This window comes from Geotrypetes seraphini, chromosome 3 (genome assembly GCF_902459505.1).
Source record: "Geotrypetes seraphini chromosome 3, aGeoSer1.1, whole genome shotgun sequence".
In the NCBI taxonomy this organism is placed as follows: domain Eukaryota; kingdom Metazoa; phylum Chordata; class Amphibia; order Gymnophiona; family Dermophiidae; genus Geotrypetes; species Geotrypetes seraphini.
In genome coordinates, this window is record NC_047086.1 from 6278687 (window position 1) to 6291875 (window position 13189).

Genomic DNA, 13189 nt, shown 5'->3' on the forward strand with positions numbered 1-13189 from the left:
TAGGTATCTCTGATCCTCAGAGAATCTCCTCAGCGGGTCTCCCTTCAATATCTGCAGTGCCAGGGAGGTTGGGATTACGTCAGCATTCGGTCTTGGCTACAAACACACTTGGCTCTCTGAAAGTGGACCCTGTTCAGTGACGAGGCACCACATAAGGATGAGCGAGGGGGAATTGTGTTACTGAGGACGGCAGGCATTCATTGCCTGTCTTAAGAGCACCCGGGACAGGACTGAGGGGCAAGCCTACTCAGAAAGCCAACTTGATTCTTCCTGTAGAGGAAAAGCATCTGACTACTACTCCGGGTAGTAGTCTGAGAGGCCTGAGAGAAGGATTAGGGGCCCAGTGTGTGTGTGTGTGGGGGGGGGGGGGGGGGGCTGGCAGCAGGAGCTGTGCCTGGACTCTTTTAATGCGTTTGCTGTATTCTGCTCAGGTCTCCTTGCAGAGCATGGCTGCAGTTTGATGTCAGCTGCAATGCCATGCATCACTAGAATGCCAGCCGGGGGTGGGGTGGGGGGGGGGGCGGACTTCAAATCATTGACCTATGACCCCACCGAATTAGAGTACAACACAGGTGTTCTGAAATGACTTCCTTTGAAAACACACATAATAGATGACATAATGCAGAAAGCTCCCCAAATCAAGAACCACCCCTCCCTCCACCACCCCTCCCTCCAAGGCTGTTTATTACATGAGAAGTTGATCAGAAGCAGCTAAGAAATGACAAACAGCAAAATCTAAGTTTTGAGACTCTTCTCCTACTTCCCTTCGGCTGGGTTTCGTTTATTAGAAATCCTTCCGTCTCATCATGGAATGAGCCCCAGACGCAGGACAAGCAGAGGTTGAAACGAGTTTATTTCGTTGTGTACAAAATACGTTATCATTTATTTCTCAGAGTTTGGCGCAAAATATACCATCACATACCACACACCCACAAAAAGAGTCTCCCCAACACTGAAAATTAACACTGTTTTGGCAGTTCAGAATTAAAGTGCTGTGAACGAAACAAGAACGAAATACCTTGACACCACATTGTCCGTAGACTGTGCTCAGAAACCTTCCCCGAGAAACAAACGCATGTAAAGTGCTAACGCTTTCGACAGGGGTCCAACAAGTTCACACCAAGACGGACCAAAGAGCTCTCTCCGGACAGGCACTGCGAGTTGCCAGATTGTCACTTTGGGGGCAAGAGTCCTTTAGACGTCGCTGGGCGATCTTGAGCGAAAGGCCACTTTGGACTGGAAACAGCCACAGAAAAGAACCCACATGGACCTCTGGATCTCCTGATTCCTATAGGCATAAATTATAGGGTTGATCATCGAGTTATAGGTAGCCGGTAGGAGTGTGGCATAGGTGTACACCGAAGGGTAGTCGTAGTCTCCAACTACACAGTAGATGGCGAAGGGCAACCAGCTGGCCCCAAAGGTCCCAAGGATGATGGCCAACGTGGAGACTCCCTTTTTGGTAGCTACGTAGTGAGAGGCCGTCAAGAAGTGCTGCTGTAGAGCTATCTGGTGAGCATGCCTGCAGACTATCTGACAGATTTTGATGTACAAATGCAGCATTAAGATGAAAATCAGGAAGAAAGAGGCAGCCAACAAAGCCACGTTGCTTTTGGTCAAGGGCTTGACGATACTGCACGACGAGCTGTCCTCTAGGCAGTTCCAGCCGAATATGGGCAGGAGACCCAGACATATAGAGACCCCCCAAGTGACGATCAACATGAGATGGATCCAGAGGATGGTCTTCTCCGAGAAGTAAGTCAGTGCATTGTAGAGGGAGAGGTAGCGGTCAACGGTGATGGCCAACAAGCTGCTGACTGAAGCCGTGAAAGAGGCCACCAGAAAGCCGACCGTAATGAGGCTTATGGTCTCTGACCGGATGACATACTGGAACACAAAATTCAGGATTAGCCCCACGCCCGCCAGGAGGTCGGCCGTGGCCAGGCTCCCTATCAACACAAACATGGGAGCCCTCAGCGCTGGCGTGGAGCAGATGATGGCCACCACGAAGGCATTTTCACAGGCAATGATGGTCCCTGAGATGCAGAGCATAATATCCCAAGGGTTGATGGCAAAGAGCGGGGGCAGGGAGGAAAGTTCCAGGGAGAAGTTGCCATCGCTCGCTTGAATCCAGGGAAGGGGAAGCCTAGTTTCGTTCCCGATGACACTTTCGTTCATTTCGGTTGCGTAGGAGGCTCCTGTAAAGAACAGAGAAAAAAAGGGGCAAGGCTGTTTAAAAATATGAGACGAAACCAGCGCAATTGAAAGCAACCCCCGAAGCTTAGATGGAAAGGAGAAATGGAGGTTGCAAAGGGCAGAAGCAAGAGAGCTGACGGCCACTGTCCGTGGTGCTGAAAGCTGTCGGCAACCTCTCGCTTCTCCTTCAGCACTCTCCATGCTCCTTGCTTGAGCTGTTGATCTTTCGACCTCCCCCCCGACCCCAAGGGCTTACCTCTTGCCACGGCTGAGCAGATTATTTCATTAGCCCTGAGTGCGGTGGCAGATCGAGCCTAGCAGAGGAGCAGAGTCTCCTGGCCAGGCAATAGGCACTAGGGTAGTGGAAAGAGGCAGGAGGGGGGGAGGAGGGGGAGGGGAGGGATGGGGGCGGCCGCTGGCACTTTCTCTCCCAGCCCAGTAAGGCGCTTGCTCCGAGTGTTGGGGGAGGGGGGGGCTGCCATCTAGTGGAAAAGGAGCCTTTGGGGCAGGGCTTAAATTTGGAGGAAAAAAGGAAGATTTGATTGTCATTTTTATTTCAACGTTTGTCCCACCCCCCAGCCCCGAGAAACCACAACAACACCAAAGCGATTATCATGATTTCTCAACACCGCTCTTGTGGTACTTGGAAAGCGAGCACTAGGGAAGAGATGCCAAGCGCCTGGGATATTACCCCAAACAGCCCCCCAGCTTTCAACCCAGACAAGCCTTTGCTGGAGCTTTAGAGGAACACTGAGAAACCCAAGGAAGCCCCCCCCCCTCCCCAGATTTGCAGAGCAGCTTCCAGAAAAATAACTCATTGCACAGTCTGAGAAAACAATCAGCAATTTGAATCGTACAGCAGAACAAATGGAGTTGTTTTATCCTTCTTAAAATCCGTATCAAGACAGCATGAAACATTTAAATAAAAATCCCAATGGTTAACTTGTAAACTGGCTAAAAATATAGACGAAAAATGCCCTTTTTATGCCGTTCCAGAAAGATCCCTTGGAAGGCAAATCAAGCATGTAAAATTGATGCCCTGGTTGGCTCAATGGGAATAGCCCCGTTCAACCACCTGCAAATTTTAGCTTGGTTCACTCATCCACAGGTAAATATTCCATTCCATTAGTGATTTCTGTTCAGCCATTACCTTGCGGTTCAAGGCGGATTACAAAAAGAGTTATCTGGCCATTTCCAGAGGAATTGAAGAGTTGCTTCAGAGAGTTGGGACGAGTCTTGCGATGTTAGTTTGTCTTCAAGGATGTCTTGATACATTAGATTTACACCCCCCCCAAAAAAAAAAAACAACAACAAAAAAACAACAACTGAGTAGTACAACTTTTCCAGGTATTCCTGATCTTGGAGACTCAGACTGGGTCCTTTACCAAACCAGCTCTGACCTCACATCGCCTTCATATGATGCCAAAGAAAATAGTCATCATAATAACCACCTCCCCTGGACTTTGGAAGTGGACTTCAAACATAGAAACATAGAAGATGACGGCAGAAAAGGGCTACAGCCCATCTATGCCCTAATGCCCCAATTTCCTTATCTTGACCCTCGTAGGGATCCCACATGGGTATCCCATTTATTCTTCAAGTCTGGCACGCTGTCTGCCTCGATCACCTGCACTGGAAGCTTGTTCCAATGATCAACCACTCTCTCTGTGAAGAAATACTTTCTGGTGTCTGCAGCAGCCACTCTCTCCTCCTCTCCCTATTGGCTAAGGCTCTTAACATTTGCATCTCCTCTTCCTATAGGCTAAGGCTCTTTACACCTGCATTGTGATGTCATAGAACTTTCTGATTATAGAAACATAGAAACATGATGGCAGATAAAGGCCAAATGACCCATCATAGAAACATAGAAGATGACGGCAGAAAAGGGCTCCAGCCCATCAAGTCTGCCCACTCTGCTTACCCACCCCCTGTCTATGCCCTAATGACCCTCGTAGGGATCCCACATGGGCATCCCATTTCTTCTTAAAGTCTGGCACGCTGTCTGCCTCGATCACCTGCACTGGAAGCTTGTTCCAATGATCAACCACTCTCTCTGTGAAGAAATACTTTCTGGTGTCTGCAGCAGCCACTCTCTCCTCCTCTCCCTATTGGCTAAGGCTCTTAACATTTGCATCTCCTCTTCCTATAGGCTAAGGCTCTTTACACCTGCATTGTGATGTCATAGAACTTTCTGATTATAGAAACATAGAAACATGATGGCAGATAAAGGCCAAATGACCCATCATAGAAACATAGAAGATGACGGCAGAAAAGGGCTCCAGCCCATCAAGTCTGCCCACTCTGCTTACCCACCCCCTATCTAGGCCCTAATGACCCAATTTCCTTATCTTGACCCTCGTAGGGATCCCACATGGGCATCCCATTTATTCTGAAAGTCTGGCACGCTGTCTGCCTCCATCACCTGCACTGGAAGCTTGTTCCAATGATCAACCACTCTCTCTGTGAAGAAATACTTTCTGGTGTCTGCAGCAGCCACTCTCTCCTCCTCTCCCTATTGGCTAAGGCTCTTAACATTTGCATCTCCTCTTCCTATAGGCTAAGGCTCTTTACACCTGCATTGTGATGTCATAGAACTTTCTGATTATAGAAACATAGAAACATGATGGCAGATAAAGGCCAAATGACCCATCATAGAAACATAGAAGATGACGGCAGAAAAGGGCTACAGCCCATCAAGTCTGCCCACTCTGCTTACCCACCCCCTGTCTATGCCCTAATGACCCTCGTAGGGATCCCACATGGGTATCCCATTTATTCTTAAAGTCTGGCACGCTGTCTGCCTCCATCACCTGCACTGGAAGCTTGTTCCAATGATCAACCACTCTCTCTGTGAAGAAATACTTTCTGGTGTCTGCAGCAGCCACTCTCTCCTCCTCTCCCTATTGGCTAAGGCTCTTAACATTTGCATCTCCTCTTCCTATAGGCTAAGGCTCTTTACACCTGCATTGTGATGTCATAGAACTTTCTGATTATAGAAACATAGAAACATGATGGCAGATAAAGGCCAAATGACCCATCATAGAAACATAGAAGATGACGGCAGAAAAGGGCTACAGCCCATCAAGTCTGCCCACTCTGCTTACCCATCCCCTGTCTATGCCCTAATGACCCAATTTCCTTATCTTGACCCTCGTAGGGATCCCACATGGGTATCCCATTTCTTCTTAAAGTCTGGCACGCTGTCTGCCTCGATCACCTGCACTGGAAGCTTGTTCCAATGATCAACCACTCTCTCTGTGAAGAAATACTTTCTGGTGTCTGCAGCAGCCACTCTCTCCTCCTCTCCCTATTGGCTAAGGCTCTTAACATTTGCATCTCCTCTTCCTATAGGCTAAGGCTCTTTACACCTGCATTGTGATGTCATAGAACTTTCTGATTATAGAAACATAGAAACATGATGGCAGATAAAGGCCAAATGACCCATCATAGAAACATAGAAGATGACGGCAGAAAAGGGCTCCAGCCCATCAAGTCTGCCCACTCTGCTTACCCACCCCCTATCTAGGCCCTAATGACCCAATTTCCTTATCTTGACCCTCGTAGGGATCCCACATGGGCATCCCATTTATTCTGAAAGTCTGGCACGCTGTCTGCCTCCATCACCTGCACTGGAAGCTTGTTCCAATGATCAACCACTCTCTCTGTGAAGAAATACTTTCTGGTGTCTGCAGCAGCCACTCTCTCCTCCTCTCCCTATTGGCTAAGGCTCTTAACATTTGCATCTCCTCTTCCTATAGGCTAAGGCTCTTTACACCTGCATTGTGATGTCATAGAACTTTCTGATTATAGAAACATAGAAACATGATGGCAGATAAAGGCCAAATGACCCATCATAGAAACATAGAAGATGACGGCAGAAAAGGGCTACAGCCCATCAAGTCTGCCCACTCTGCTTACCCACCCCCTGTCTATGCCCTAATGACCCTCGTAGGGATCCCACATGGGTATCCCATTTATTCTTAAAGTCTGGCACGCTGTCTGCCTCCATCACCTGCACTGGAAGCTTGTTCCAATGATCAACCACTCTCTCTGTGAAGAAATACTTTCTGGTGTCTGCAGCAGCCACTCTCTCCTCCTCTCCCTATTGGCTAAGGCTCTTAACATTTGCATCTCCTCTTCCTATAGGCTAAGGCTCTTTACACCTGCATTGTGATGTCATAGAACTTTCTGATTATAGAAACATAGAAACATGATGGCAGATAAAGGCCAAATGACCCATCATAGAAACATAGAAGATGACGGCAGAAAAGGGCTACAGCCCATCAAGTCTGCCCACTCTGCTTACCCATCCCCTGTCTATGCCCTAATGACCCAATTTCCTTATCTTGACCCTCGTAGGGATCCCACATGGGTATCCCATTTATTCTTAAAGTCTGGCACGCTGTCTGCCTCGATCACCTGCACTGGAAGCTTGTTCCAATGATCAACCACTCTCTCTGTGAAGAAATACTTTCTGGTGTCGCCATGAAATTTTCCGCCCCTGAGTTTCAGCGGGTGCCCTCTTGTGGCCGAGGGTCCCTTGAGAAAGAAAATATCATCTTCCACTTCGACACGTCCCGTTTAAGGTGCAGAAAATGAGGTTAAAATTGGTTTGGAACGGTGCAATGATTTTCCAGCCCTACAGCCTTCTTCAGTAACACAGTCCTCGCTGACTCCCTTCTGGTGAACCCTTCTCACTACCAAGTGCCCTCTTCATTATGAACATTAGAGGCAGGGTACTCAAGCTCTCTCCGTGCTCAGATTTCTTCTTCATTTCCACCTAGATCATGACCAGGTGCTGTTGTTTTTTTTAATTATCATTTTTTTATTCCACAGTTACCATCAAGGGTACAAACCAAAGCAGTGCTCAATCAACCGAGAAATACGATTCCAAAATCCCACACAGATCAGATCGAGAAATTGAGGGCAACAGTCAACACAAACTGTGGAAAACATTTCCCCTCCACCCTCCCGCAAGATCATGACCATGTTTAATGTTACCTCTTCAGATTGCCGTCTGCATTCCTTGTTCTACGTTTATTATTGGCTATGCTATACATTTTCACCTACAGTTCCATGCCACTTATGCATTTCAGTACTGAGAAAAATTGGCAGCCACCATATAGGGATGCAAGTGCTCTAAGCTCCGTTCTATAAAGGTGTGTGTAACAGGTTTGGTGTGTCAAGTGCTTAGAGTCTTCCAATGGGCAGAGCACAGTCAGGATGCACATATCTTATAAAATCCTGTAAGTTACGCATGCCCTTTCTGCATTAGGAAAGGAATGGAAAAGAAAGATGATAATGTTATAATGCCTTCGTATTACTCTATGCTAAATTCTCTGACGCTCATAGAATTCCTATAAGCATCGGAGAGTGTGGGAGCGTTTAGTGCCCCAGGTCACGGTAGAAACCTCTACCACAGCTTAGTAAAAGGGGGGTAAAGTTGTATGCCAGTTATAGTGCCCCGTTGGCGCACACTGAGTGCCAATTCAATAAGCTTGCACCAAGATTCCAATAGCACAAGCCACCGTTGGCACGCCAAAAATATAATATGGCACGCTACTATGGCTTAGGCCTTATTGAACGACCTCCATAAAGTAAAGGAGAACTATGGAAAACAGAGTTCAAACCCCACGTCCAAGCTATGATTCCTCTGGGGCAGTATTATACCTACCACACCTCAATGTGGTTCACCTTAAAAAAAAAACTGGCCCCGGAAAGAAAGTAGATAAATAATCAATATGACTTACATACTATCAGTGAATGAAAGGAATGAGGGAGGCAAAAGATCAACCTCCCTCTTCACCTGCGACAAACAAGCACGCAGTGTATCTTCAGGAAAGGGTTATCCACCTTTTCTCCATGAACCAATAACGAACTCAGCACTCTACCCATCTAATTTTCATTCAGTGTTCATGACCTTTGATCTAGTATCTTATTGCAAACCACATTGAATCCTAGTTGAAATTTGTGGTATAGAAGAAAAATGTATGGTATAGTATCGACTTTGCAACCAAACCACATTTCAAAAATACACGCTCATCCATAAGGAAAGCCGAAGATAAGGTCCCAACACTTTTCATATTTCAGCTAATAGCCTTCTTCAGGGGGTCCCAAATTATAAGGACTCAAATTAAGACGGCACAAATAAATTAGAAATCCAGTGGCAGAACTGATTAATGCTACCAGAAGTTGCTATGTCGAGAAAAGATTCCCCAGGAAACCAGGAACTAAAAAGCGTTACAAGATGACATCATACCAAATGTATTTTTCCAGACTTTCAAACTGTTCTTCCATTGTAACCCCCATTTAGATATCTTTTGTAATCCGCCTTGAACCGCAAGGTAATGGCGGAATAGAAATCTCTAATGTAATGTAATTGCTACAGCAGTCTTTTATGAATATTAGTGATATCAACAGACGCAAAAAGGTTACAGATCACTCCAGCATATTTCAAGGTAACATTTATACGCAATAATGTTTGAATGTGATTCCACACCTATTGCCAGAATCTGTTGGTCCAATGAACCATAGGACAATAGAATAATATATGATCCAGCGTTCCTTTTTCTTGTCCACAAGACCAACATAGAGGAGAATATTCTGAATGGTGATTGTTTCATGGAGGCTGATTGACAACATCGGATGCGTTTAAGGAACATGAATTGCCATTGATCGTCAGATAGAGACACCATTAGTTCCCGTGACCAAATGTCACGTAAACCACCGATGTTTCATTTTCTTTGCTCTAAATCTACCAGTATTTCATACCAATTTGATGCTTTGTGACCTAACCCCAATATTTTTTTACATATTGAAATAATAATAATAACAACCGTTTATATACCGCAGGACCGTGAAGTTCTATGCCGTTTACAATGATTAAAAAATGTTACAGATTGAGTAGTACTAAGAGTTAAAGCTTAGTGGTCAGTTATTGTGGGGAGAGATTGTGCAGTGCAGCTGCCTACATACTTTAGGAACAGATATGTTTTTAGGTGTTTCCTAAATACCCCATAAGTATTTGCAAGCATGAGTAATTGTTTTAGGTCTTTACCCCATAATGCTGCCTGATATGAGAAGAGATGTTGAAGATGTCTTTTAAATTTACATCCTCTGACCGGTGGGGAAACAAAATTCAAGTTTGAGCTTCTCATGTGTTGATTGGTTGAGAAAGAGAAAAGGTCAGTTATATATCTGGGGGCTAGGCCAAAAAGTACCTTAAAGCAGAAACATCCAAACTTAAACTTCACACGTGCCTCCACCAGCAGCCAATGCAGGAGTCGGTAGGAAGGTACTAGATGATCGAACTTCTTCAGTCCAAAAATCAGCCTGACCGCTGCATTTTGCACCAGTTGTAATCGCTGCAAGTTCTTCTGGGTAATTGCCAGATAGGCAATATTACAATAGTCAAGTTGCTTAGTATAAGGGATTGTACCATAAGTCTGAATGATGAAGCATCAAAATATGCTCTAATGGACCAAAGCTTCCAGAGTGAAAAAATCCTTTCTGACCAGAGTCCACCTAGTTTTTCATGGTTAGGCCCTTGTCTAGTATTACTCCCAATACCTTCATAGTAAATTGGATAGTGTAGCTAAGTTTGTTGATGTGCAGTGACGTTTTAGTGTCAAGTGGGTGTGGCGAGGCTAAGAAGAATTTTTTTTTCTGAGTTAAGCTTCAGTCTAAATTCAGTCATCCATTGTTCCATCATATTTAGTACTTCTGTTACCATAGGAGTGATTTCGGAGAGAGAGGTAGTGAATGGGATAACGATCGTGAAGTCATCTGCGTATGAAAATTTTTTTCCCTAGTTGGGACAATTGCACACCTAGTGATGACATGTAAACATTGAAAAGCAATGGGGATCCCTGTGGAACGCCAGATGGATTACTCCAAGTGTTAGAGAGATTATGGTTAAAGTGTATTTGATAGGTGCGGGATGTAAGGAAACCTCGGAACCAGTCTAACACCTTGCCTCTAATACCAATTGCATCTAAGCATTGTAACAGTTTCCCATGGTTCACTAAGTCAAAGGCGGAGCTCATTTCAAATTGCATAATCAAGGTGTTAAGGCCTCTACTAAACAAGGAACGTAAATTATCCAGGATGGCCGTGATTACTGTCTCAGTGCTGAATAGAGGTCTGAAACCAGATTGAATTTCATTTAAGAGACAACTGATATTCCATCAATTGGGTATGTACCAATCCTTCCATAATTTTTACAAAAAATTGAATTGATGCTATTGGTCTATAGTTGTTTACTAATGCTAGTGATTCTTTGCGATTTTTTGGAATTGGGGTTATTATGATGTGGCCATTATAAGCAAGGAATTTTCCATTTTTTAAAAATTATCGTTCAAATAATTCAACAAAGTTAGTTTAAAGCCTAGAGGGGCTGTTTTCATAATTTCTGGGGGACAGGAGTCCAAGACACAGAATGATTTAGTGTACTTGTTATATAATTTGATATAATTATTCCATTCTAAATCTCGAAAGGTGTTCCAAATCATGTCCGCTGGTATTTCATTTCTTTGTACGTTTACTATTTAATGTTCATGTATGTCATTTGATGAAGAGTTATTTCTTAGGTTTTTAATTTTTGAATCAAAATGCTGTGCTAGATCATTTGCAAAAGGTAGTGTAGCGTGTGGTGTCGAATAAGTTTGTGACTGGGTTGAACAGTTCTTTTGTATTGATTCCTTTCAAGCTAGCATTGGATGATTCAATTTTGGATGAGTAAAAAGATTTACGTTTTTCCAGTGGCGTACCAAGGGGGGGGGAGGTCCGCCCCGGGTGCAGCCTTAGGGGGGTGCACAGCCAGCCAGGTCCCCTTACCTTCGTGGTGCTTCCCCGCCCGCCTGCTTGCCCGACCGACAACAGGCCCAGTCCGACAAACCTCCCTGCCCTGTGGCCGCAAGTCTAAATTACCTTCTTACAGCAGCTGCAGCTTTGAAACTGCGTGTAGCTGCCATAAAGTTAATCTCTGATGCAACCGGAAGTTGCATCAAAGACGACCTTTACGGCAGCCATATGCAACTACAATGCTCCGGCTGCTGTAAGAAGGTAATTTAGACTCGTGGCCACAGGGCAGGGAGGTTTGTCGGACCGGGCCTGTTGTCGGGTGGGCGGGCGGGGGAGGAGAAAGGGAGGAAAGGTGGAATGGAGAGGAAAAGATGCTTAAAGGAAATGGGTAAAACAGAGGGGGGAGAAGGACACTGAAAACACATGGGGAAGACAGAGGGGTGGAGAATGACGCTGAAAGGACATGGGGAAGATGGAGGAAGAAGGATGCTGAAAAGAAATGGGGAAGAGAGAATGGGGAGAAGATGCTGAAGGGAAATGGGGAAGAGAGAGTGGGGAGAAGACGCTGAAGGGAAATGGGGAAGAGAGAGTGGGGATAAGACGCTGGCAGGGAAGAAGACAGAGATGCCAGACTATGGGGGGAGCGGAGGGAAGAAGATGGGTGCCAGACCAATTTGGAAGGGGGGAGAAAGGGAGAGGCACAGTAACAGAGCAAATGGAAGATGCAGAGAGAAGAGAGACAGTGGATGGAAGGAATTGAATGAGAACATGAGGAAAGCAGAAACCAGGCAACAAAGGTAAAAAAAAAAAAATTCTATTTCTTTTTTTTTTTTTTTTTATGCTTCAGGATAAAGTAGTATATTAGTTGTGTTGATAAAAATTTATAAACAAAGCCTGCCAGCTGAACATCTCTTTCTCCAGTTCAGCAGCCAGAACTTTGATTTATAAGGAAGGAATAAGCTAAATATTGCAGTACTGAGGCTTGTATGAATGCTGCGGGGACGGTGATGGGGTGGTGAAGGGGACGGTGCAGTGACGGGGACAGATTTTTTCCCCGTGTCATTCTCTAGTGCTCACGTCAAAAGCTTTCCTCTGACTCAGCTTCCTGTTTCCACTTTTGACTGAGCACCGCATTGCCGATCTGAAGTTCTGTTGATGCCAGGGGTAGGAGGCCCATTGCCGATCTTAAGTGTCATCGCGTTTGGGGGGGAGGGGGTTGTAGATCTTGTTGCCAAAATCGGAAAGGTGAGGAAGGGAGAAAGATGGGCCTGTGGTGGATGGAGAGATTGAGAGAAGGGGGCAGATGATGGAAGTGGGGAGAAAGGGGAGAGAGAAGAGGGCAGATGATGGAAATGGGGAGAGAGAAGAGGGCAGATGATGGGGGAAAAGGATTGAGTTAGGGAAATACTGGAGGGGGTGAGGGAAAGAGGTGGTGAGCTGTAGGTAGACAGTAAAAAAGGAAATTGATGAGAGGGTAGTAAGAACATAATCTAGATGGATGCAGAAAATAAATTGAAAAGGAAAATAAGGAAGAAAGGGATTGCAGGAGAGAGGTGTGGGAGAGGGAAGGAGAGGAGAGAGATGCCAGACCAATGGGGGTGAAAGGAGAAATGACCCTACATTCCTCCCTTTCAGGCTGGCGTACCTAAGGAGCCAAGCCTGACAAAATAAAGTTAGGGGTCAGGAAAGTCGGGGTTCCAAGTGGATAAGGGACGATAGTGGGAGAGGGCAAGGGCCAATGCAGCAGTGGATCGGTTGACAGCAGAGTCCATAGTTCAGTGGAGCAGCTTTATGGCTATGGGCACTACACAGGTCAGGCAGCAAAGGGCCAGACTCCACCCATCTCTACCCAATCTCCACCCCAGACTCCGCTCCCATAATAGTACTAATTGCACCTTGCACGTCCCGTGCCTTATCTGGAAGCCTTCCCTCTGATGTTGCAATGTCAGAGAGAAGGCTTCCGGTTCAGGCGCAGGATGCCCGTAGGAGCCACTGCCCGTGGCTTTGTGCACTGAATCAGTTAGGAAGAGGGAACTGGCTCGAAGATAACACCGCATCGATCACACCATGGACCGGCGGTTGAAAAACATTGTTTTGGGCCTGATGCACGTGCTGGCCCTGTGGACCGGCAGGAAATATCTGTGGACCGGCACTGGTCCATGGACCGGTGGTTGAACACTGCTCTAGAACA

The 13189-nt window shown here is 45.8% G+C and overlaps 1 protein-coding gene across 1 annotated transcript; it reads right to left on the bottom strand.

The window, feature by feature from the left end:
• Nucleotides 1–1194: 1194 nt before the first annotated feature.
• GPR6 (G protein-coupled receptor 6) lies at nt 1195–2178 on the bottom strand. The gene has a single exon (XM_033936046.1). It carries the CDS (start codon nt 2176–2178, stop codon nt 1195–1197), a length of 984 nt encoding a protein of 327 aa, XP_033791937.1.
• Nucleotides 2179–13189: the final 11011 nt, after the last annotated feature.

Bases quoted from the DNA above. Each gene is read 5' to 3' on its own strand.
- GPR6 (XM_033936046.1), bottom strand. From the start codon at position 2,178: ATGAACGAAAGTGTCATCGGGAACGAAACTAGGCTTCCCCTTCCCTGG.